General features: G+C 45.1%; 1 protein-coding gene across 5 annotated transcripts in view; it reads left to right on the top strand.

The window, feature by feature from the left end:
- Positions 1-25203, top strand: part of trak2 (trafficking protein, kinesin binding 2) — a 149313-nt gene extending 124110 nt beyond the window's left edge. For all 5 annotated transcript variants that reach the window (XM_085985489.1, XM_085985490.1, XM_085985491.1 and 2 more), the window contains 3 exons: positions 12480-12776; positions 17715-17814; positions 19499-25203. In XM_085985489.1, the coding sequence (XP_085841615.1) occupies positions 12480-12776; positions 17715-17814; positions 19499-20183 (1082 nt within the window). In that variant the 3' untranslated portion in view covers positions 20184-25203. The remainder of the gene's footprint in view (positions 1-12479; positions 12777-17714; positions 17815-19498) is intronic.
- The last annotated feature ends 804 nt before the right edge of the window (positions 25204-26007 follow it).

Here is a 26007-nt window from a genome sequence, read left to right as displayed (position 1 = left end):
CTACTTCATCGTTAGGCGTATAGAGTTGTGGTGTAGGTTGTCCCTTTTCGGATGACTCTATGATTTGGTCAGCATGGCACCTTATTATGCTTTCTCCGATGTCCACGGTATACATCAGCGGTCCTAGTCGTGTGCAGATAGTTCCAGGCTGCCATTTCTCGGTACGGTAGTCCCGGGCCAAAACTTGTTGACCTATCTGGAAGGTTCTAGTTGGCCTTTCATTCATGCCTTGAAATTGCCGGTTCTCCACGTCCCTTCTGATGTTGGGCTTGATCAAATCCAGCCGGCATCTTGGGTTTCTATTGAAGAACATCATGGCGGGAGTTTGGTTTGTAACCATATGTGTTGCATTCCTGTATGCGAACAAGAAGTTATCCGCCTTGTGCTGAAGTTTTATGTCTTCATTACCCATGGCCTTTATGGCCTTCTTGAAGGTCTGGACAAACCTTTCAGCCAATCCATTGGTGGCGGGATGGTATGGGGCGGACGTGTAGTGCTTAACCCCATCCCATTGTTTTTTAAGAACTTCCTGAATTCTTCGGACACAAATTGCGGTCCATTATCAGAACAAATCTGTTCCGGCAGCCCATTCCTGGCAAATATGGTCCTTAATACTGTGATGGTTTTTTCCGTGGTGGTGGAGGACATCCTTATTACCTCCGGCCACTTGGAGTGTGCATCAACCGCGATTAAGAACATTGAGTCCATAAATGGACCAGCAAAGTTGATGTGTACCCTTTGCCAGGGAGATGAGGGCCACTCCCATGGATGTAGAGGGGCTTGGGGTGGAGCGTTTTGGACCTTCTGGCATCCTAGGCAGCTCTTGGTCATTTCTTCGATGTCTCCATCGATACCTGGCCACCATACAAACTCCCTGGCTAGGTTCTTCATTTTCTCTCCACCCAGATGCCCCTCGTGAAGCTCCTTTAGAACTTTATCCTGGAGTTTGGGTGGAATCACCACTCTGGATCCACACATCAAGGTTCCTCGGCACACTGACAGCTGTTCTCTTCTTTGCGAGAATGCTGGCAACAGTGGTTCGCCATGTGCTGGCCATCCCTTCACTGTTAAATCGTAGACTCGTGAGAGTCGGGTCATTTCTAGTTTCCCTTTCAATGGCAGAATTTGTTACTGGTAGACATTCGACTATGGTAGAGTGGAAAACCTCCACTGGGTCTACGGTAGGTGCTTCTTCTACTGTTGGCAACGGTAGGCGCGATAACCCGTCAGCATTCCCATGCTGTTTTGATCTTTTGTATTCTAAGTTGTATTGGTGTGCCCCTAGAAAAAGGGACCACCTCTGTAGCCTTTGCGCTGTCATAATGGGAACACCCTTTTTAGGGTTGAATATGGAGATGAGGGGTTGATGGTCAGTCAACAAGGTAAATTTTTGTCCGTGTAGGTAATGGTTGAATTTCTTCACTCCCCATACCAGGCTGAGTGCTTCCCTGTCGATTTGGGCATAGTTACGCTCAGCTGAGTTCAATGAGCGTGACGCAAAAGCTATCGGCCGTTCCGAGCCATCAGGGAATTTATGCGATAATACTGCTCCTACGCCGTAAGGGGATGCATCGCACGCCAGTCTGATTGGCAGTGATGAGTTGTAATGAGCCAAAACTTCTTTGGACGTGATTAAGTCTTTGCATTTATGGAAGGCACGTTTACAGCCTTCGCTCCATTTCCAGATTACTCCTGTTTGTAGCAGTTCATTAAGAGGGTGTAGAAGAGTTGATAAGTTCGGTAAAAATTTATGATAGTAATTTATTAATCCCAGGAACGACCTTAATTGTGAAACATTTTCAGGTGCTGGGGCTTTTATGACCGCTTCAATTTTTTCAGGTGACTTATGCAACCCTTCATTATTAATCATGTGGCCACAATATGATATTTGATTTTGGAAAAATTCACACTTGGGGCGATTTGCTCGTAGGCCCCGTTCTCTCAGCCTAGTGAGCACCTGCTCCAAATTGGCAAGGTGCTCGTTGTCGTTTTCTCCTGTTACAAGGATGTCGTCTAGGTAGCATTGAGTCCCCGGAATCCCTTGCAGGACTTGCTCCATAGCTCTTTGCCAGATAGCTGGAGCGGATGCTACTCCGAAAACCAGTCGATTGTACTGGTACAGACCTTTGTGTGTATTTATCGTGAGATTTTTTAGAGGCCTCTTCAACCTCCATCTGTAGATATGCCTGTGCCAAGTCAATTTTGGTGAAACGTTTCCCCCTGGATAGTGAGGCGAAAATATCTTCTATCCTCGGAAGAGGATACTATACCGTGTGAAGGACCGGGTTTACAGTCACCTTGAAGTCTCCACAGATATGAATTTTTCTCTGTTCTTCAGATTTATCATTATTCAATGCTTTCTTCATGACTGGAACGATGGGTGTTGCCCACTCGCTCCAATCTATTTTGGATAATACGCCTGCCTTTTCCAAATTCTCCAGCTCTGCCTCGACTGCTGGACGAATTGCGTAGGGCACCGCGGTGTCTTGCCTTAAAAAACTTGGGAATTGCTGCATCTTCCACTTTTATTGAGGCGGTGATGCCTTTCAAGGTTCCTAGTTTCTCTTGAAACACTTCTATGGCGTTGGCCAAGATGTCTTTTAATCGTTCAGGTATGACGTCATCATCGTTTTTTTTCTTACTGGTCACCGTTAGTGCCTGAATGGAGTGCCAGTCTAAACGTATTTTCCTGATCCATTCACGTCCCAATAGCGGTGGACCACCATCTTGTAGAATGTATAAATACAACTTTTGTATTTCCTTGCTGTTGTATACAACAGGCACCCTTATTTTTCCTTTGGGGTATACTTTCTGCCCCGTATATGTTTTCAAGATAATGGATGTGTCTTTTAAAGGTATATGCGGAAATAGCCGCTCGTAATCCCGTCGATTTATGGCGGTCAGAGCTGATCCTGTATCTAGCTCCATTTTAACTGGGGACCCTGCTATCGTGAGGGTAACCCAAATGGTCTGGTAATCATCTTTGGCAATTACATTATGTAATTTGAGACAGCTTAGTCTCTTGTTTTCGGAGTCGCTATCGCTCTTCTGGTCTTCGGAGCTACTGTCCGTCATCATTTGTACCTTTCTGTACTTTTCTTTATTGATTTTTTTTTTTCCCGTCTGTGGATTTTTTTTGTCCAGATCGGCATACCCGTGCAATGTGTCCAATCTTTCCGCATTGCCTGCATGCTTTGTCCTTGAACCAGCAGTCCCTCTGGTCATGGGTGGATCTGCCGCAGCGATAACATCTCTCAACCCTGTGTCATTTCATGGGTGCCGAAGTCCTGTGTCTTTTGTTGTATCTCTGCAGCTCCTCTTGCGGCTGCTTCGTATGATACAGCCATACTGAAAGCCTTGCCCAGTGTTAAATCTTTTTCAGAAAGCAGCCTTTTCTGTGTTCCTTCACTTAATAGACCGCAGACGAATTTGTCTCGAAGATAATCTGCTAGTCCTGCCCCGAATTGGCAGTATTTTGATAGCTTTCTTAATTCGGTGAGGTAATCAGCGTTACTTTCATTCTTGTGTTGATTTCTCTTGAAGAATTTGAATCGTTCCACTATCAGCAGCGGTGTTTGGTTTAAGTGCTCCTGTAGGGTATCAACAATTTCTTTAAAATTCTTGTCCTTTGGTTTGGCTGGAGTGATTAAATTTCGTAACAGCCCGTATGTCTTTGCGCCCATTAGATTTAGCAGTACTGAAGCTTTTTTTTCATCTTCTATTCCATTTGCGGTGCAATATACCTCCACTCTTTCCACATATGTGGTCCAATCCTCTATCTCGTTATCAAAAGCATCAATATTGCCAGACTTAGGCATCCTAGAAATAAAATGGCGCTTCCCGCGCTTTTCTTTCTTTTCTGCAGAAAAGATATGGCGCTTCCCCGCCGCTGCTGCCAATGACAATGCTGTTTCCCGCGGTTTCCGTTCTTCTTATTTATTTATTTACAGTTGGAGACTTGTTCCCGCCGGACTCTCTCTCTCGGTCTGAATGCCGACCTGCTTGCAGCGCCGGCCGTCTCCCGCGTGCTCCCTCCCCGTCTGTTACTGCTTGCCTCCGCTTTCGCTGCTTGGCCCAGCTGTAGAGCCAGCCGCTGGAGCCCCAGCCCGACGCCCAGGAAGGATTATTGCAGTACCTGCCACCAGCTTGGCTAGCTGGTGAAACCACAGCTTTTTCTTTTTCTTGATTTTTCTTCAACTTTGGACGCCAGAGGAATCGATGTCCTTGAGGTGCTGCCGAATTGCAGGTAAGTCCGTTTCCAATTCGTCTCCACTGTTGTGTCTGTGTGTTGATAGAGACACTGAAGACAGGAGTTGGTTTCATAGGTGTTTACTAAACAAAGTCTGGAGGGGAACTAACTGATACAACACAATATACAGGCTTATATAGCCCGAGTGGCCATTACCGGCATTACAGTACACATGGGGCTCTTAAAGGCACATACACTATACATCTATACTATTCACTTCAACCACTCCCTGTGGTAACGAGTTCCACATTCTCACCACTCTCTGGGTAAAGAAGTTTCTTCTGAATTCCCTATTGAATTTCTTGGTGACTATCTTATATTGATGGCCTCTAGTTATGCTCTTTCCCCACAAGTGGAAACATTCTGTCTCTATCCACTCTAATCAAAACCTTTCATAATTTTAAAGACCTCTATTAGGTTACCCCTCAGCCTTTTTTCAAGAGCCTGTTCATCCTTTCCTGATATTGTACACTCGCATTTCTGGTATCATCCTTGTAAATGTTCTCTGTACCCTCTCCAGTGCGCCTCTATCTGTTTTATAATATGGCGACCAGAACTGTACACAGTACTCTAAGTGTGGTCTAACCAAGGTTCGATACAAGTTTAGCATAACTTCCCTACTTTTCAATTCTGTCCCTCTAGATTAAACCCTAGTGCTTGGTTTGCTTTTTTATGGCCTTGCTAACCTGTGTCGCAACTTTTAGTGATTTGGGTACTTGTACTCCGATCCCTTTGTTCCTCTACCCCGCCTAGACTCGCACCCTCCAAGTAATAAGTGACCTCCCCGTTCTTCCTACCAAAATGTAATACCTCACATTTTTCTGTGTTGAACTTCATTTGCCAATTATATGCCCATTCTGTAAGTTTATTAATGTCCTCCTGTAATTTGTTGCAGTCCTCCTCAGTATTGACTACCCCCCCCCCCCCCAAAAAAAAAATTTGGTGTCATCTGCAAATTTAGAAATTGTGTTTATGATCCCAAAGTCTAAATCATTAATGTAAATTGTGAACAACAGTGGTCCCAGCACTGATCCTTGTGGAACACCACTACCCACCTTCTGCCACTGAATAGCTACCTTTTACCCCTACTCTCTGCTTTCTGTCTTGAAGCCAGCTAGCTATCCATTCTGCTACTTGTCCCCTGACTCCGCATTCTCTGACCTTGTTCATCAGTCTATTATGGGGTACCTTATCGAAGGCCTTTTGAAAATCCAGATAAATTACACCTACTGTATTACCATTGTCTACTCTCTCTGTTACCTCTTCAAAAAATTCAATGAGGTTGGTCAAGCAAGACTTTCCCTTTTGAAACCCATGCCGACTATTCCTTATATTTTTGGTTTCTAGATGTTTTTCTATTTTCTCCTTTAGTAGGGATTTCATTATTTTTCCTACCACCGATGTTAAGCTGACTGGTCTATAATTCCCTGGACATGTTCTATCCCCCTTCTTGAATATAGGTATGACATTAGCTATCTGCCAGTCTTCTGGCACTACACCTTTTTCTAACGAATTATTAAATGTTTAGTAATGCCTCTGCTATCTCCTAGATTCTTTTAAAATGCGTGGATGTAATCCATCCGGACCAGGGGTTTTATCCTCTGAGTTTGATTAGTTTATTTAATATATCCCCTCTTTTTATATTTTAAATGCACTTCTCTCATTACTAATCTCATCATCTAATGTCATGTCCACCTGTTCTATCTCCCTGGTAAATACTGAAGCAAAATAATTATTTAATATTTCTGCCATCTCTCTATCGTTGCCTGTGGTATTATCCTGTCTATCACTGGCCAACCTTTTTTTTTTATTGATGTGCCTGTAAAATATTTCATTATTTTGTTTTATGTTCCTTGATAATTTAGTTTCATAGTTCCTCTTTGCCTTCCTAATTGTTTTTTTACTTCTCTCCTAATCGCTTTGTATTCTCCCTCATCATGCACTCCCCTGCTCTCCATGTACTTAATGTATGCCTCTTTCCTTACCCTCAATTGTTCCCTTATGGCTTTATTCATTTATGGAATCTCATTAGTGTTTAGTTCTTTCCTTTTAGCGGAATGTATTGTTCCTGCACTCTCTTGAATACCGTTTTAAATGTTTCCCACTACTGTTCTACGTCATTGTTTGCTAATGTTGTTGCCCATTTTATTTTCCCAACTTCTATTCTCAGCTCTTCAAAATCAGATTTGCTCCAATCCATTAACCTGGTTTTCGTCATACTTATGTCCTTCTCAATTATCATCTTAAAGCGTATTGTATTATGGTCACTATTGCCTCGATGTTCCCCTACTTTTACTTCTCTTATCTGCTCTGGTTCAATCCCCATTACTAGATCCAATAGCGAATCCTCCCTTGTTGGGCTTTTTACATATTGGGTTCGAAAGGAGCCCTGTACACATTGTAGGAACTCCATTCCCTTATCCCCTTTACCTACCTCTTTTGTCCAATTAATATCGGGTTGGTTGAAATCCCCCATGATTATTATTTGATGTTTTATACTCATTTCCCTAATTTGTCTGCATATTTCTTCCTTCCACTATTAGGTGGTCTGTAGACTACGCCTATTAGTGTGATTGACCCTTTATTATCTTTTATCTCTATCCATATGGATTCTATTTTTGTCTAGCTGTATCACTTTTTTCTACTGCCATTGTTACCCTAATAAGTACAGCTACTCCACCTCCCCTTTTCCCCCCCTCTATTCTAAATATGTTATACCCTGCAATGTTTAATTCCCAGTCCTGATTTTTCTGTAGCCATGTCTCAGTAATCCCTACTATGTCTGGTTCCTTGCAACGCATGATTGCTTCCAGCTCCCCTGTTTTATTGTGTACACTGTGTGCATTGCTGTACAAACAGTTTAACTCATTTTTAATAGGATTTCCTCTTACTTTATGTTTAACCATCTTTTTAGACTCCTGTTCAAAAACTCTATTCCCTTGCCATCAATGTCCTCCCTTTATTCTTTCCTATACTCTCTCTTCCTGTTTTGTTTATATTTTGGCTGGTACATTTCTTGTAGATCCCGCCCCCCCCATCTTTCTAGTTTAAAGCCTTTGCCACCTCCCTATTTACCCTTTCCGCTAGGACACAGGTCCCATCCTGGTTCAGGTGGAGCCCGTCCCATTGGTACTGCTCCTTCCTGTCCCAGAACTGGTGCCAGTGTCCTATGAAACTGAACCCCTTTCCCACACCAGCCCTTTAGCCTCGTGTTAATTCTCCTGATCTATCTGCTTCTATGCCAATTTGCCCGTGGCTCAGGCAATAATCAAATTATTACCCTTGAGGTCTTGCTGTTTAATTTAGAGCCTAACTCCTGATACGCTTTCAGCAGCACCTCCTCCCTGTTCCTACCTATGTCGTGTGTTCCAACATTGACCACGACAACTGGATTTACCCCCTCCCTTTCCAAGTTCCTTTCCAGCTACCATGAAATATCCCTGACCCTGGTACCGGGTAAGCAACACACACTTCAGAATTCTCATTCTTGGCTGCAGAGAACGCTATCTAGCCCCCTAATTATAGAGTCCCCTATCACTACCGCATTTCTATTCTGCTCTCCCCCTTGGACAGCCTTCTGAGACACATGCCTTGGTCTACATTTTGGCTGTCCTCCCCGCAGTCTTTCTCCTTGTCCTCACAGGTAGTGAGTACATCGTACCTGTTGGACAGGACCAGTGTCTGTGGGACCTCCTTCTCAACCTCCTAAATCCCTGCTACCCGGCTCCCTAACAGTCACACCCTCCCTTTCCTGAACCTGTGCTTTCCTCTGGGGTGTGACTGTATTCTGGATAAAACTGTCCAGAAATTCCTCTCTCTCCCTTATGTGTCATAGAAACATAGAAGATAGGAGCAGGAGTAGCCATTCGGCCCCTCGAGCCTGTTCTGCCATTTAATGAGATCATGGCTGATCATCCAAATTCAGTACCCTGTCCCTGCTTTCTCCCCATATCCCTTGATCCCTTTAGCCTTAAGAAATATATCTAACTCCTTCTTGAATATATTTAATGAATTGGCCTCAACTGCCTTGTGTGGTAGAGAATTCCACAGGTTCACCACTCTCTGGGTGAAGAAATTCCTCCTCATCTCAGTCCTAAATGGCTTACCCCTTAGACTGTGACCCCTGGTTCTGGACTCCCCCGCCATTGGGAACATCCTTCCTGCATCTAGTCTGTCTAGTCCTGTTAGAATTTTATAAGTTTCAATGAGATCCCCTCTTATTCTTCTCAACTCTAGCGAATATAAGCCTAATCGACCCAATCTCTCCTCATACGTCATTCCTGCCATCCCAGGTATCAGTCTGGTGAATCTTCGCTGCACTCCCTGTCGGAGTACATCTATGCGATTCTCCTCAACTACTCCATCTAGTACAGGAAACTTTGTGCTATCCAGCACCGAAGGGACTGAGCTGCTGCCGGACACTCCAGAGTTAATGTTGAAACATACAGAGAATTATCTCCGTATGAGTCAACAAACCCTGTTGCTTACCTCCAAACAGTCAGCAAGCGTCTCTGTAGCGTCTCTAGCTGAAGCTGTTGCTTAGCTACAGACCTTGCAGAGTTTGACTGTTCAAAAAAAGAAAAGAAAAGAAACGAAAAGAATAAAAAACGGCTCCTGATTTTTGCCGGTGGCTTGAGCTTGCCGGACGGTTCGCCTCCGGATAACTCAAAGTTTCCTGTAGTAAGTTTGACATTCTAACCACTCTCTAAGTAAAGGCGTTTCTCCTGAATTCCTTATTGGATTCATTCGTGGCTGTCTTATGTTTATGGCCCCTAGTTTTGGACTCCCCCACAAGTGGAAATGTCTTCTCTGTTTACCCTATCAATCACCTTCCTAATTCGATTCACTCCACGTGATATCAAGAAACGGCTGAGCGCACTGGATACAGCAAAGGCTATGGGCCCCGACAATATCCCGGCTGTGGTGCTGAAGACTTGTGCTCCAGAACTAGCCGCGCCTCTAGCCAAGCTGTTCCAGTACAGCTACAACACTGGCATCTATCCGACAATGTGGAAAACTGCCCAGGTATGTCCTGTCCACAAAAAGCAGGACAAATCCAACCCGGCCAATTACTGCCCCATCAGTCTACCCTCAATCATCAGCAAAGTGATGGAAGGTGTCGTCGACAGTGCTATCAAGCAGCACTTACTCACCAATAACCTGCTCACTGATGCTCAGTTTGGGTTCCGCCAAGACCACTTGGCTCCTGACCTCATTACAGTCTTGGCCCAAACATGGACAAAGGAGCTGAATTCCAGAGGTGAGGTGAGAGTGACTGCCCTTGACATCAAGGCAGCATTTGACCGAGTCTGGCATCAAGGAGCCCTAGTAAAACTGAAGTCAATGGGAATCAGGGGGAAAACGCTTCACTGGCTGGAGTCATACCTAGCACAAAGGAAGATGGTTGTGGTGATTGAAGGTCAATCATCACAGCCCCAGAACATCGCTGCACAAGTTCCTCAGGGCAGTGTCCTAGGCCCAACCATCTTCAGCTGCTTCATCAATGACCTTCCCTCCAACATAAGGTCAGAAATGGGGATGTTCGCTGATGACTGCACAGTGTTCAGTGCCATTCACAACTTCAGATAATGAAGCAGTCTGTGCCCGCATGCAACAAGACCTGGATGATGTTCAGGCTTAGGCTGATAAGTGGCAGGTAACATTCGCGCCACAGAAGTGCCAGGCAATGACTATCTCCAATAAGCGAGAGTCTAACCACCTCCCCTTGACATTCAACGGTATTACCATCGCCGAACCCGTCACCATTGATCAGAAACTTAACTGGACCAGACACACACATACTGTGGCAACAAGAGCAGGTCAGAGGCTAGGTATTCTGCGGCGGGTGTTTCACCTCCTGACTCCCCAAAGCCTTTCCACCATCTACAAGGCACAAGTAAAGAGTGTGATGGAATACTCTCCACTTGCCTGGATGAGTGCAGCTCCAACAACACTCGAAGCTCGACACCATCCAGGACAAAGCAGCCCATTTAATTGGCACCCCATCCACCACCTTAAACTTTCACTCCCTCCACCACTGGTGTACTGTGGCTGCAGTGTGTACCATCTACAAGATGCACTGCAGCAACTCCCAAACCCACGACCTCTACCATCTAGAAGGACAAGGGCAGAAGGTGCATGGGAACACCATCACATCCAAGTCACACACCATCCTGACTTAGAAGTATATCGCCGATCCTTCATCGTCGCTGGGTCAAAATCCTGGAACTCCCTACCTAACAGCACTGTGGGAGTATCTTCACCACACGGACTGCAGCGATTCAAGAAGGCGGCTCACCACCACCTTCTCGAGGGCAACTAGGGATGGACAATAAATACTGGCCTTGCCAGCGATGCCCAGATCCCATAAGCGAATAATTTTGTTTTTTAAGTCTCTATTAGGTCCCCTCTCAGTCTTCTCCTTTCTAGAGAAAAGAGCCCCAGCCTGTTCAGTCTTTGATGTGTTAGCTGTTAGTGTTGATCGTTCCATGATCTGTTTACTTTCTAATGATCCAGTTAAATCAGGTCTCATTAAGTATGATCTTTTGTTTTATCACTTGACTCTTTGAATGCATAAGAATTCCTGCTACTGCGAGTTGGCTTTCAATTGTATCCAGCACAAGGACACAAGTGCAATGTGACACTTCATACATCATGGATAAACAATAAATGGAACATAATTGCATTAAACAAACTATATCTTACTCTAACTGTGTTCAGGTTAGGTGTTTTTATAATTTAATTACTAACATTTTCTTCTGGCTTGGTGAGCACTAATTTGCTCCCTATTGAATTGTGGACATCCTCTAACATGGTTGCTCTGCGTGTGGGGCGGAGGTCTGTCTGGTGGCTGTGTGAAGAAATTGAGATCCAAGCAGAGGAACCAAGTCATTGGGGAAGAAGTAGGGAGGTTTGGTCGTAGAGATGAGGTTGGTTCGTGAGGCATGGTTTGGTTTTGTATCCTTGGCTTGTTTTGCTTTGGCTTACGGGCCTGAGTGGTGTGTGGGCACCTGTTGGAGATGTGCATTAAAGTGATGCACCACTCCAAAGACCTCAACCATAGTATGAATATTCCTGTACAGTTAGATTTACACTCGTGCCTGGTGGGGACTGTTGAGACGGCAGCATTGTAGTGTTGGGTGCCATTGTGGAAAGGAGAATCTGGATAAAAGTGAACATGAAGCATAATTTTTGTTCAGCTATGAAAGGCTCTTAAACACCATGAAAGTAGAAATCTATCTCGGCACTTTGATTGAACATCCGGTCCACCCTTGGTTAGCAATGTGATGTGAATTTTTACATGGGCCTGCTGTGAAAGTGCTTGTTTGGACAGGTCCATCTGCATAAGTAACAGCATTCGTTGGCTATCTTTTACCCCCACCCCCCACCCCCACTTTTCTCCATTTCTGTGTCCTGATAATTGAAAGTACTGGAATTCACTGCTCAGTCCTCTGTTCCAGTACGGTATTGTTGAAATATTTTTGGAAACATTATCTGAATGTTGTCTGCGGTATCAATGGGCTAACCACCCCAATGGGTTATGAGGCAATCAAACCTTCACTGAAAAATTAAGAATTATTGTATCAAACTATACAGCCTTGATCAAGAAATCTCTAGAATGGAAAGTGACACATGTTAGGATAATCCTTATCCTTAAATCTAGAGGCAGTAGTATGTCTGGCAATAATTTATTATTGTTTCAAAACATTCATCTTCAGACTACATACAGAGCAGTACGCGCAGTCCTACATTTAGAAACTCGCGTTCCTTGAAGGTAGTCAAATTTCCTAATCGTATCTCTCTCTCAAACTATTTTTTAAAAACTGTCATACATTGTCCAATGCTTGCTAAGTTTATTTTGTTGGGTGTTTTATGACCCTTAGGTCATCAAACAGATTGCTGAACACACACAAATCTTAGGGCATATCCTGGTCAATATTCTGTTCCATTGTCTTAAGGTTTCATCCTGCTCCAATGTTATCAGTGTCATTGTGATCAAAACGTAGGATTTGCAAGCATACCATTCAATTCAATTCTGCTTACTCATGTGATTTAACGGTATTTGCTACATTAGCTGTTCTGTCTTTGCTTTTTAAATACAGAACAATGTAAAAATATATCTATATTCTCACAACCTGAGATTGATGCTTGTGTTGGTGATGTATTTATCTGGTCAAAGCTGTAGATTCTTGATCTTTTTTTGTTTATGCCTTCTCTTCCCACTCGGTAGGTTCTATGACTTTGCACCAGTGGCAGCAATTAGCGCAGCCTAACCTGGGCACAATTTTAGACCCACGACCCGGGGTCCTCACTAAAGGCTTTGAGCTACTGCCAGAAGATAGCATCTACCACCTGTCTGACTTGGAGGAGGACAGCGAGGAAGGAATCACCTTCAAAGCCCAGCACACCTCCACCCCCGAGGATAAGAAGAAGCAGGAGAAAGAGAAGCAGCCACCAAAGGAGCAGGAGCCACCGCAGGATATTTTTCTGCCAATGACTAACTTCTCCACTCACGATGCGACAGCTGGTGAGTTACGCTGTGGAATAGCCGGGGGGCTAATAAATAGGCACAAACATTTTTGAGGCCTTCTGCACATACGGGTTACTGAAGCCACACGTGCGCATTACCCAACAGGTGCTGCCTGCAGTGCAGTGCGGGCCACGCTTTCCTCGGCACCGTGGATCTGTGCTGGGTGGGGGGGTCGGCAGAAATGGGGGAGAGAGAGGGGATTGTGGGGGTGGGGTGAGAGAGAGAGGAGGAGCGGGGAGGGCGAGAGGAGGAGAGAGAGAGTATCAGAGGGGAGGGTACAGGAGGTCAGAAACTCTGGGTGGAGGGGTGTAAAAGAGCATGGAGAGCACAGTAGAAATTATTTCTCAGAAAGCTTGGTGCATGTGTGGCAAGTGACATCTTTGGACTAGACGAAATCCAGAAGTCATGACACTGTCACTATTCACTTCATACCCAATAAACCTGTTAACAATCTGTTCATCTGTGGAGCGGGGTGGGGGAGGGGGAGGGGGAACTTGGGGAAGGGGAGAAGGTTAGGAACCTGGGAGGGGGAGGAGGTCAGGAACTCAGTGCGGGGGGTGGGAGGAGGAGGTCAGATACTTTGGGGGGGGGGGGTGGAGAGGAGGTCAGGAACTTGTTTAGGGGGTGGGAGAAGTTCTTAACCTGCAAGGGTGAGCCCTGTCCCAAGTGAGCTCTGTTCTGTCTGGAGTAGGCAGTCAGAATGGCTCAAATTATGCTTTGCAAAGTAACTGATTACGTAGGCAGGGAGGATCTAATTACACATGCCAGAGATACTGCTGGGTGTGTATTGTCCTCCAAGGGGACCAATCAGAACTTTGGTGTTGCAAACAGACACATCCATAAACAGGAGCCTTGCACAATGAGAGCCAATGAGCAAATTATCTTTAGACTTGTATTGAACAGTAATGGGCATGACCATTTTAAAGGGATTGTACGTCATGTTACTTCCTCCTTAAGTATCTGTTCCAACACCACCAACTCTCCGACACCACTTCCTACCTCCACCTGGACCATGACCCCACTACCAAACGTCAAGCCACCGTTTCCAAGACTGTCACTGACCTCATCTCCTCTGGAGATCTCTTTTCCCCCCCCCCCACACCCCCCCTCCCCAAGGCTGCCAACCTCATAGTTCCCCAACCCCGCACAGCCCGCTTCTACCTCCTTCCCAAGATCCACAAACAGGACTTCCCTGGTAGACCCATCGTTTCAGCCTGTTCTTGCTCCACGGAACTGATCTCTTCCTATCTCAACTCTTTTTTCTCCCCTTGTCCAGTCTCTTCCCACCTACATCCGCGACTCTTCCAACGCCCTCCGCCACTTTAACAGTTGCCAGTTTCCCGGCCCCAACCGCCCCCTTTTCACTGGACGTACAATTCCTCGACACCTCCATCCCCCACCAGGATGGCCTGAGGGTGCTCCGCTTTTTCCTTGAACAGAGGCCCAACCAGTCCCCATCCACCACCACCCTCCTCCGCCTGGCTGAACTTGTTCTCACATTGAACAACTTCTCCTTTGACTCCACTCATTTCCTCCAAATCAAAGGTGTTGCTATGGGTACCCGCATGGGTCCTAGCTATGCCTGCCTTTTCATGGGATATGTGAAACACTCTTTGTTCCAGTCATACTCGGGTCTCCTCCCTCACTTTTTTTTTTTCCGGTACATTGATGACTGTATCGGTGCCGTCTCCTGCTCTTGCCCTGAACTAGAAAATTTCATTCACTTTGCTTCCAATTTCCACCTTCCCTCACCTTCACATGGTCCATCTCCGACTCTTCCCTTCCCTTTCTCGACTTCTCCGTCTCCATCTCTGGGGATAGGTTATTGACAAACATTCACTACAAGCCCACTGACTCCCACAGCTACCTGGACTACACTTCCTCCCACCCCGCCTCCTGTAAGGACTCTATTCCATTCTCCCAGTTTCTCCGTCTCCGCCGCATCTGCTCTGACGATGCCACCTTCCATACCAGTGCTTCGGACATGTCTTCCTTTTTCCTCAACCGAGGATTCCCCTCTACTGTGGTTGACACGGCCCTCAACCGTGTCCGTTCTATCTCCCGCACTTCTGCCCTCACCCCTTCCCCTCCCTCCCGGAACCACGATAGAGTTCCCCTTGTCCTCACCTTTCACCCCACCAGCCTCCACATTCAACGGATCATTTTCTGCCACCGCCAGCGTGATCCCACCACCAAATGCATCTTCCCCTCACCTCCCCTTTCAGCATTCCGCAGGGACCGCTCCCTCTGCAACACCCTAGTCCACTCCTCTACCACCCCCAGCACCCCTTCCCCTTCGCCCGGCACCTTCCCATGCAAACACAGGTGATGCAACACATGCCCTTATACCTCCCCCTTCCCACTGTCCAGGGCCCCAAACACCCCTTCCAGGTGAAACAGCGATTTACTTGTACTTCCTGCAATTTAGTATACTGTATTCGCTGCTCACGATGTGGTCTCCTCTACATTGGGGAGACCAAACGCAGATTGGGTGACTGGAAGTGTTCCGCACAGCATTCAGTCCGTAAGGGGGACCCCGAGCTCCCGGTGGCCTGTCACTTTAATTCACCGCTCCATTCCCACTCAGACCTCACCGTCCTTGGCCTCTTGCATTGTTCCAATGAAGCTCAGCGTAAGCTTGAGGAACAGCACCTCATCTTTCGATTAGGCACTCTACAGCCCTCTGGACCCAATAGAGTTCAACAATTTCAGAGTAAGCTGTGAGAAGGATGTCGTGAAACTCCAGTACGATTTGGACAGGTTGGGTGATTGGGCAGAAACATGGCAAATGCACTATAATGTGGATAAATCTGAGGTTATCCACTTTGGTGGCAAAAACAGGAAGGCAGATTATTATTTGAATGGCAATAGATTGGGAGAAGGAGAAGTGCAAAAAGACCTGGGTGTTATTGTGCACCAGTCGCTGAAGGTAAGCATGCAGGTGCACCAGGCGGTTAAGAAGGCAAATGGTATGTTGGCCTTCGTAGCGAGAGGGTTCGAGTACAGGAACAAGGATGTCTTGCTACAGTTGTACAGGGCCTTGGTGAGACCGCACCTTGAGTATTGTGTGCAGTTTTGGTCACCTTACCTGAGGAAGGACGTTCTTGCCATGGAGGGAGTGCAGCAAAGATTCACCAGGCTGATACCTGAGATGGCAGGAATGACGTATGAGGAGAGATTGTGTCGATTGGGCTTATACTCACTGGAGTTTAGAAGATTGAGAGGGGATCTCATCGAAACCTATAAAATTCTGTCAGGTCTGGACAGACGAGATGCAGGAAGGATGTTTCTGATGGCCGGGGAGTCCAGAACCAGGGGTCATAGGATAAGGGGTAAGCCATTTAGGACTGAAATGAGGAGGAAGTTCTTCACCCAGAGAGTGGTGAACCTGTGGAATTCTCTGCCACAGAGGGCGGTGGAGGCCAGTTCATTAAATATATTCAAGAAAGAATTGGATATATTTCTTGAGGATAAAGGGATATGGGGAGAAGGCAGGGACAGGGTACTGAATTTGGATGATCAGCCATGATCTCATTGAATGGCGGAGCAGGCTCGAAGGGCCGAATGGCCTACTCCTGCTCCTGTCTTCTATGTTTCTATAACCTCGGCCCCTATCACATATATATTTTTAATTTTTTTTATCCACACTTTTTTCTTCCCTTCCACATGGCAGCTGTCCTTTATTCTGCCAGCGCAATTCATCTAGAGCCATCCTTTTGTTCCTTAACCTGTCCCATTACCACCTCCTCTTGCCTTAAATATCTCTTAATGTCTCTCAATAGCTCTTTATCTCTCCTGCTTTCTATCCTATCACTGATCTTTCCTTTTGTTCTTTCATCGCCTCCTGCTTTTCCCAGCCCCTAACTTGCTTTAAAATCTATTCCTTTTCCTGCTTTTTCCCAGTTCTGATGAAAGGTTCGCGACCTGAAACGTTAACTCTTGTTTTTTTTTATTCATTGATGGGATGTGGGCGTCGCTGGCTAGGCCTGCATTTAGTGCCCATCCCTAATTGCCCTTGAGAAGATGGTGGTGAGCCGCCTTCTTGAACCGCTGCAGTCCATATGGTGTAGGTACACCCACAATGCTGTTAGGAAGGGAGTTCCAGGATTTTGGCCCAGCGACAGTGAAGGAACGGCGATACAGGTCCAAGTTTCTCTCTCCACGGATGCTGCCCTGGCCTGCTGAGTTTTCCCAGTGTTTTCTGTTGTTATTTCCCACTTTTTATACCTTTTTATCACCCCTTCTACGTGACAATTTACACGTTTTAAATTCAGTATCATTCAACACTGATTTAATTATGTTCTGTCTTTGCAGCATGCTCTTTTTACTTGCCCACAGTCCCTAATTTTCCAGATCTAAGATATGATCTTTCTCAGGCAGGTCTTTATCTTCAAGACCTCCCTTCTAGTGGATGAACAAAGGGAGCTTTTCTGCTTATTTAACAAACTAAAGGCTAAAACCTAATAGTACTATAATATGAAGAGTAACTGGGATCCAGCCCCAGATAGATGTTATGCACAAGGACCATAACTCAAAGCTCGGATCTGTTCATGTCCCATCCAGTAATCCATCAATATAACACCATGTTGTGCAATGGAGAGGTGCAATGCGGGATTGAACCAGTGATTTTGCTGTGTGCTCTGTTGACTATCTCGATTGCACTCTGGGATCGAAGGTGAGGTAACTCCCTACAGAAAGAAAAATCTGCAGTTGTTTAGCCTGGGCCACTCTAGCCCCTCCTCGCAGCTGCTTATTCATGGTGTTGCCAGACTCTCTGCCAACCTCTCACCTGGCAAGTGGGTGTGTGGCACAGATGGGAGACCAAGAGAATGTATTTTGAAAATGGGGTCATTGAAATGTTCAAACCATGCTATTTGTGTTTGAAATCAGCACCATTGCTAGCGTGCAAAATTGTCTCTCTCTCTCTGTTCTTAGTGCGGAATCCAGGCAAATGTCTGTCACAGACCAACTCTACTTACACCTTCACCACCTGCCGGATTCTCCATCCCACAGACGTCGCTCAAGTCACAACCAGGTGAGATGTTAACCTGCACTGTGTTGTTTTCCTTTAGAACTGTCCTCTCCATTAATCGCCTGTCCTGTTTAATGCATTCTATTTTGACACTACGAACATTGAATAAAAGGAGAAAATTTGCCAGGATCATAGAATCATACAGCACAGAAGGAGGCCATTCGGCCCATCGTGCCTGTGCCGGCTCTTCGAAAGAGCTATCCAATTAGTTTCACTCCCCTGCTCTTTCCCCATAGGCCTACAAATTTTTCCTTTACAAATATATATCCAATTCCTTTTTGAAAGTTACTATTGAATCTGAATTTAATCCGTATTCAGGTGTGAAGAGGGCAGTGGGCTAACTCACTGCTGTCCTGTCCCCTGATAATGTTTTAACTATATTATTTTGTTTTCTTAATAACCTCCTTTACCCAGAGAGTGGTGAGAATGTGGAACTCGCTACCACAAGGAATAGTTGAGGAAAATAGCATAGATGCATTTAAAGGGAAGCTAGATAAGCACATGAAGGAGAAAAGAATACTGTAGAAGGATATATTGATAGGATGAGATGAAATAGGGTGGGAGGAGGCTCGTGTGGAGCATAAACACCAGCATAGACCAGTTAGGCCAAATGGCCTGTTTCAATGCTATAGATGCTGTGTAATTCTGTTTAATAAAGGCAAGCACATAGGGTCATTACTGGAAGACAATGGTTAGAGAAGTCATCTTTATTTAAAATATTTGGCTAAATGTCTGCTAGCCTTCCTGATTCAGAACCTTACTGAACCTGTAAGGTTTTATGTGGTGAATCAAGTTGCACAATAATAGCATTCGATGACTTTACCGCACTTGTGAAATTTTTGTGTGACATTTCTATTTTAACAGGAGTTAACCTGTTAAAATGGTGGACGAAGAAATTTCTTAGGAATGCCTTATCGTATGCTAATGGGTGTCAGCCGTGGCTTGGTGGTAGCACGCTCGTCTCCAAGTCAGAAGGTTATGGGGTCAAGTCCCACTCCAGAAACATGAGCACATAATCTAGGCCAACACTCCAGTGCAGTGCTGAGGGAGTGCTGCACTGGCAGAGGTGCTGTCTTTTGGGTGTGAGATGTTCAACCGAGGCCCCATCTGGCGCCACAGGTGGACGTAGAAGATCCCACAGCACTATTTCAAAGAAGAACAGGGCACTTCTCCCTGGTGTCCTGTCAAATATTTATCCCAACATCAATTTTAATTTTTTTTTAAACCTGGTCATTATCACACTTCTGTTTGTGGGACCTTGCTGTGTGCAAATTGGCTGCTGTGTTTCCTACATTACAATAGTGACTGCACTTCAAAAAAGTACTTAATTCGCTGTGAAGGGCTTTGGGATGTCCTGAGGTCGTGAAAGGCGCTCTAACTGCAAGTCTCCTTTTTTTTCTTTTTTCTCTCTTCCTTTCTTTCTTTCTTTCAAGTGCCAGCACTTGTAAACTTGGAAACAAACTTAATTAGGCATGTGGGTAATTCAATACACAAACCCAAAACTTGGATTGCCACGATTCCTCCAAATAACCGCGGATGGCAGTGTCGCATACTGTCCACACTTACATGGATGATCTTGTGGGTGGCCCTCTCATGGGTTAGCGAACAGGGCGGTACTGTGAAATATATCTAAAGGATGTTTGACAATGAGAGCTTGTTCACTTTATCTCTCTGTTCTTCATTTTAGCTTCATGTATGCTCCAGTGCCAAATACAGAGCGCTCCTCCGTCAACTTGATCACCAGTCCAAGCACTCCAATAGCTTCTTGCTGCACAAGCATTGGTGAATCCTTCACGAAGAGGAGGGAGTTGACTACCACTCTGAGCAGCACCACCAGCCTGACAAAACTCCTGCATGATCGTGGCATCTCCGCTGGAGTTTATCATTGCCCCCTGTCGAAAAGTCCACCCGTGGTTCGCCCCAAGACATTAGCCATACCCCGCACCCCACCAAACTCTCCCTCCCGCTCCCCATGCCTGTCGCCATTGCCCTTCGACGCACGGGGAGCCATCGACAACTTCCTCGCTTCACGACCCGCGGAAACGTTGCTCCACGAGGTGTACTGTCTGAAGCCTGGGCGGAGCCATGCGGATTCCGCTCCCCTCAGTCTGAACTTGGTCAAGAAGCTGCAAAGAATGGGAATTGCTCAAGCGGTCAACCCACAGAACGCTCCAGAGCACGCTGAAAGCCAAAAGTGCAAGAGCAGGCAGGAATCGGCGATGTTCATGGGGACTGGCAGCACCCTGTTGGGGGGCCTGAGGCGGAACCAGAGCCTCCCCAGTGTGATTGGTGGACTTGGCATTCCAGTACCAAAAATGGGCAGCTTAAACGAAGAGAAGACTGAAAACAAGTTGGTTTTACCGGCACAGTGATGGCTGATGAAGTTGAATGGGTTCCCCACCCCCCTCCACCACCCCTGAGCAATTTGAACTGGAAGAAAGGGTTTCGCTTTTTTATGTTGTTGCGAGGCTCCTGAAAGTCTGAAGATGGTGAGCGTATGTGAGTGAGCAGAGAAGGAAACTGAGCTGGAGAAAGAAATGGAACAGTTTAGAGGTGAGAGGGTAGATGAAGGGAACTGATTAATAATGAGAAGGGCAAAGGAGAGAGGTGAAATGAAAAGACTGAGAGTTTTGAGGGTTTGTAAAGGGAGCGATGAAAATGAGGTAGTGGCACATGAGCTGCAGTGGCAGCTTGACACTAATTGACAAAAGTAACTCCAAGCTAAGCACAATTCCTTGACTCACATCCTCTTTCCCTAGGGAATTATCTTGCTGTTTGCTTCTGGCATTCGACAGTAGAGCACAGAAAAGTATTAAAGCACATTCCAGAACGGTTTATCTGGGAGAAGCACAGTTTTAGCAGCCACTTGCAGTGCTGTCAAACGGTTATGAATCAGTCCGCTGATTAAGAATCCCTGGCAATCCCGATACAAGGTGAGCCTTGCTGTATTCATCCACTCCTCGCACTGCACCACCACCTTTCAAGCTGACGTGCGTTTTTAAATCACAAATACTTTGACCATTTTTAGGGCAGTCACCACACCAGAACCTGTTTTGCTGCATCATTTTGAAAAGAAATGTAAATAATCCTTTTTCTTCTGCGCCCGTTCTCCATATAATAAATTAAATTTGTAACTTCGCCTCATAACCCTTATTAAATGCTTTGGGATGGTTTGGGCTTTCTGGAACCCTGTTTAACAACACTTGACTCTTTTTTGGCCTGAAAATAGGAACTCTCGCAGCCTCAAGATATTGCACAATCTTTTTTGACAGGACTACAATCGGTCATAAAACCATCGCAGTATGTCTGACTTGAAGGGCTGAGCTAATCAAATATATGATGTACACCTGACTCTGAATTCATGACTGCCAGTGATGCTGCAGTATGAGCATCAGACCGCACAGTGCACAGCCAACTGCCACACAGGCAGCCTTGGCAACACAAGAGGGACTGAAGACCATTCCGGTTAAAACCATGTGCATTAAATGAAGTGTATCTGGGAGTGACTTAGGAACTATATAATGGGAGCAGTGGGGCAAGTTACTGTTGTAAATCTAGCTTTACTGTCGAAGTATACGCAAACTGGTTCAGTTAGGTTACTGCTTTTTATAAACTCCTAAGATGTCCATTTTTTGCTCTGTATGCTAATCTATTCTAATGTAATATGGGACGAGCAGCTGAATTTAGTTTCAATCTGCCATAGCCTGCGAAAACCTCAGGTGGACTCACTAACAATGGAAGTAGAATTTGAGCTGGTTCTACTTTGGGTTGCTACAATTTTTTTTTCTTTCCCCCCTCGTACTGTGTACGTTTGGCCTGTGGGTTTTGAGTGCAGTGGGAGGGACGGCTTAGCTAGAAAAACACAGGGCTGAATGGTGGAGCTATAGATTCTATTTGTTGGGTTTTTGAGGTGTAGAGTGTAGGGGCAGAAATTGACAGGAAAATCTACAAAATGCAGATGTGAAATTCAGAGGGAACTTCACCACAGCCAAAAAGCATGTGCTTTCATTCAAGTTTTTGCAGTTTCAAAAACAAAATAAACCCACATGGCAGAGTAAAAGGAATGTGGAGAAACTTTACATAGTCCAAGCTGATTTTTCAACCCAAGTATGGTGCCTGGTGTCATGGTCTCGAATAGTGAGACTTTAATAGGTTTTTTGAAGTTATTAATGGCACAGTACATATTGATTCTATTTTATTTATGTAGATATATATATATTACACACACACATACACACGTTCTGATTTTTTTTAGGAAACATTGTCCGTTACCGTTGCTTCGCTGTAATCTGGAACCCCTCTCCCCCTGGAGCCTGCCATTAGCCTGTGGGTTGACCGATGAGAAAGGGGTTTGGTTGAAGGGAAGTGGTGACAAATCTTGTCTACCCACAAGGTTAGAGTTGCCAACTCGGGGTGGACATTTTCCAGGAGGTTTCATCACCTGACCTCCCGACTCCAACCAACCTGCCGCCATTGTTCGCCCTCGCGGTGCCCCGCCTACCCTCCGGGAAGGCGATCAGACTCTGTTACCCCATTGGATGATTCTTGACCGTCAGTCAAGCAACTGTTTTCCTATCTCCGATATTTTTATAAGTTAAAAATGAAAGTGTTCAAAGAAATTTTTTTTTAAACTTCGTTTTCAATGCTCTTATGATTTTTCTCCTAATCTTTGATTCCTGGAGACTCCAAGACAATCCTGGAGAGTTGGCAACCCTGCCCAGGGCACAGTTTTTGTGTTCCTTTTTTCAATTAAATAATGTTTTGTGTATGTTTACAGTGTTACCCATAATCTGCAAATCCACAGTTTAAAAAACATCTACGGCTGAGCGGTACTGGTTTTTCCTAAATACGGGCCAATCAGAACCCATCTTTGTCGGGAGTAGAATGTTATAGTTCCGGCTCCAAACAAGCAGGGTAGGTAGGGTGCGGTCTGTGGGCAGAACTCCTTCAGTTGCTCCTTTCCAGACTTTTAAGCTGCAAGACTGTCCTGGAATAGACACAACACTATAAATCGAAAAATATCTTGGGCTGATCTCAATACTCAAAAGCTGCACAGTGCATGATATTAAAAACTCTGCATCCAGTAATGGTTCAGAATGTGCAGGTTCCAGTCAACGAACAATGAAATAAGTAAATCGCACTAATCCTTTTGACTTCAGGCATGATTTGCACTTTTTTTTAAAAATTAATAAATTGCACTTTAAAAAAAAAAAAAAAAAGTTAATTTGTAATCCTGAATAGAGAAACCTGTGGAAATCTAAAACTTAAAATTTGCCGAATAAGCTTTAAAGTATTTTTTTTGGCTGTTGAAATTCCTCCAGTTCTCAAAGATTTTAGGTTTATTTCCTGCTTGTGGCTTGCAGATATATTTTGTTTATTTAGCGAACTGGACCGTATAATGCACTAATCTCCGATTAGGAGTGCATTCTGTACACTGTTCTCAGTTGAGTTGGACGGTGCACAAAGCCAGGGACTCCTGACCATCTGCGATTGTGTATTAGAGGAGGTCGCAGTAATGACATGAAACTTGCTAGTTTAGAAACACATCAAGCTATCGGTCCCATGTTTAAAGAGGAATTAATTCCACCTTTAACACTCTTGCATTCTGATGCGAGTCAATGTATTTCAGGCATATATGTGTGTGGATTTATATCTATTTAAAAAGGGAGTTGCAATCCACTTTCTTCCATGAAGTGGTTAGATTAGGAGCAGGCATGACCTAGCCTGGTCCTGTTTTCACCTGCTTGCATATGCATATGTGAGCTGGATATGAGCACCTCCCTCAAGCTGGGAACCCTGAGCCCAGTTGCGTAGTTGAGTTGGCATGTTGCTGCAGATTTCTGCCAGCAGCACAGTGGGTGGGACATGGTGTGTTTTTGGGGGGGGGGGGGGCGGGGGGAGATGGAGGAAGGAGAGGAAAAGCTGCTTGATGCATGTTAATGTACCACAGCGGATTTGGCACCGAGCTGATGCGAGTACAGAATGTGGAATTCCTTTGGATATTACCTTTAACAAAGTGTTCTGATTGTAGTGGTGCCTGCCCGCTGTGTAAACATGACCAAGTCAGACTCTTCCACAAGTCCCCATTGTACCTTGTGTCTAGTTTCTACCAGGCTTTCTAAGGAAAGTTGCTGCGGTCTTGATCTAAAGCTTGTGACTGGTGGGGCTAGGTGTGGTTGTTCCAGAGCTTCTCTAAGCGGACAGGTCACACTGGGTTTCCTCGGAGCCGAGGTAACCGATTGATGACTCAAGCGTGTAATACTGTTTAAGAAAAATTCACCCAAAGTGAGGGGAGAACTAACTTAAAGAAACGTACCTGTTTAACTCTAAATGAGCAGCTATTGAAAGCTCTACTGTTTCACCCTCCCATGGTTTGTAGATGTATGTACTGTATTTAAATACAGTTCTTCTATGGTATGGGAATTGGTGACAATTTGCGTTCACATGCAAGTGAGGTATTTGGTATGGAGTATAAACTCCTGCGAGGGAAGCACAGGTGTAAATAGAACAGGCTTTTTGTTTAGATGCTGTATTTGAGGATCTGGTCGTGCTCCGCTGCCTTCAAGGTGGCACATCTTGTTTAGTCTGAACGATTCTGCCTTAAATACGGCCTGGTCCCCGAGGTCCCCCATGGTTTAGGAAGGGCTGCGAGAGAAGGAAGCGTTCATTTATTCTGCGTTCAGTTAAGTTTGTATCCTGACGCCTCCATTGTTGCTTCTATTTGGCTTGCATGTTTTGTTTATATATAGATATATGTAAAGCAGGATTGTGATTGTAGGCTGACCAAAGATTAGTGTGATGTTCTAACTGTGACCGAGGGACAGAGCGTGTCCTAACACCTAGCCCCTACTCTCTGGAGCCAGTCCCTGGACCGGTTTGTCCAGAAGTAGACCGAGTCTGGAGAGGAGGGTATTTTTTCCTGATTTGATCGGGTCTCTGGGAGTGTGCAGTGTCACCGGTTAGTCTTGGCCGAGCCTGCGCATCGCCATCTGCATCATTGCATTTCCTTAGAAAGTCTCTGGGAAATTCTTGCACTAAAGTTTTTTTTGGGGTGGGGGGCATTTATTTTGTCCAAGTAGATGGATAGTTTGACTTGCCACTGTACAGTTACTACTTGGTACCTGATGTGCTCCTCCCTCGTTTACTAGTGGCACTGGTCAAGAAATTAAACTTTTGGGGCCTATTTTGACACCTGGCTAGATTTAATTGATGCCTCAGTTCTTGTGGTTTACCTCCTAGAACTACCCTGAAAAGAATGAATGCAGTTGTTTTCACCAAGTCTGTCATTTGTTTTGCATTATTTGATATTTATTGTAATAATTGATGTAACTACAAAAATACGAGGGATTTCTGAGTCACTTCAATTCCTAAATAAAACGTTTTGTAAATTTCCCTTTTGCCTTTTTGCTTTATTTTTACAATGTGAGCACCCACCTTCCACTGATCTATACTCCCGAGGTGAAAGGCACACACAAGTTGGATTGTCAAGTCACACAGGGCCAGTAATATTCAGGGGGTGTTTGTCTTGATATTAATGAGAACATTGAGCTGGCGACAGAGTGAAGGGAGCTTTAGATCGAATGTAATGGGGAATACGGTCCACTTCCCAACACATCTTTCACCGTGAGGAGCAGTGAGAATAGTACACAATTTCAGAAAGATGGCCCTGCAGTTGGTATGACAGATAATCTGACTTTGAACACTGACTGGCATAGACCAGTTGGGCTGAATGGCCTATTTCTGTGCTGTAGTCTCCCAGGTAATCATTTAATATTACATAGGAACCGAAGCAGACCATTCTCGCTGCTCCTCACGGTGAAAGATGTGTTGGGAAGTGGACCGTTTTCCCCATTACATTCGATCTAAAGCTCCCTTTACTGTCTCCAGCTCAAAGTTCTCAGTAACATTGAGACAAACCCAGATCATGCCTGATCTGTAACCTAACTCCATATAATATCATAACAATAAAATTGCTCTTTCAGCAACATTATCACTGGGTTTTGCTACCTAACCTTTCCAATCACTTGTAACTAATCTTGACATTGTATTCAATCTATACACCATGTCACTATTTAAACTATTACCGTACATTTATACTGGTGGCGACTTTTAGTCTGCTTGATTGGAAGACGTTTGCGGCAGTGATGCTTAAGACCATCGTCACCCTGACCGGATTTTACCTTTAAAGCCTGATCA

Source organism: Somniosus microcephalus, chromosome 4 (genome assembly GCF_052327205.1).
Source record: "Somniosus microcephalus isolate GS21.2 chromosome 4, FLI_Smic_1.0, whole genome shotgun sequence".
Classification (NCBI taxonomy): domain Eukaryota; kingdom Metazoa; phylum Chordata; class Chondrichthyes; order Squaliformes; family Somniosidae; genus Somniosus; species Somniosus microcephalus.
The sequence above is the reverse complement of the archived record's forward strand: the minus strand, read 5'-3'. Positions and strand labels throughout refer to the sequence as shown.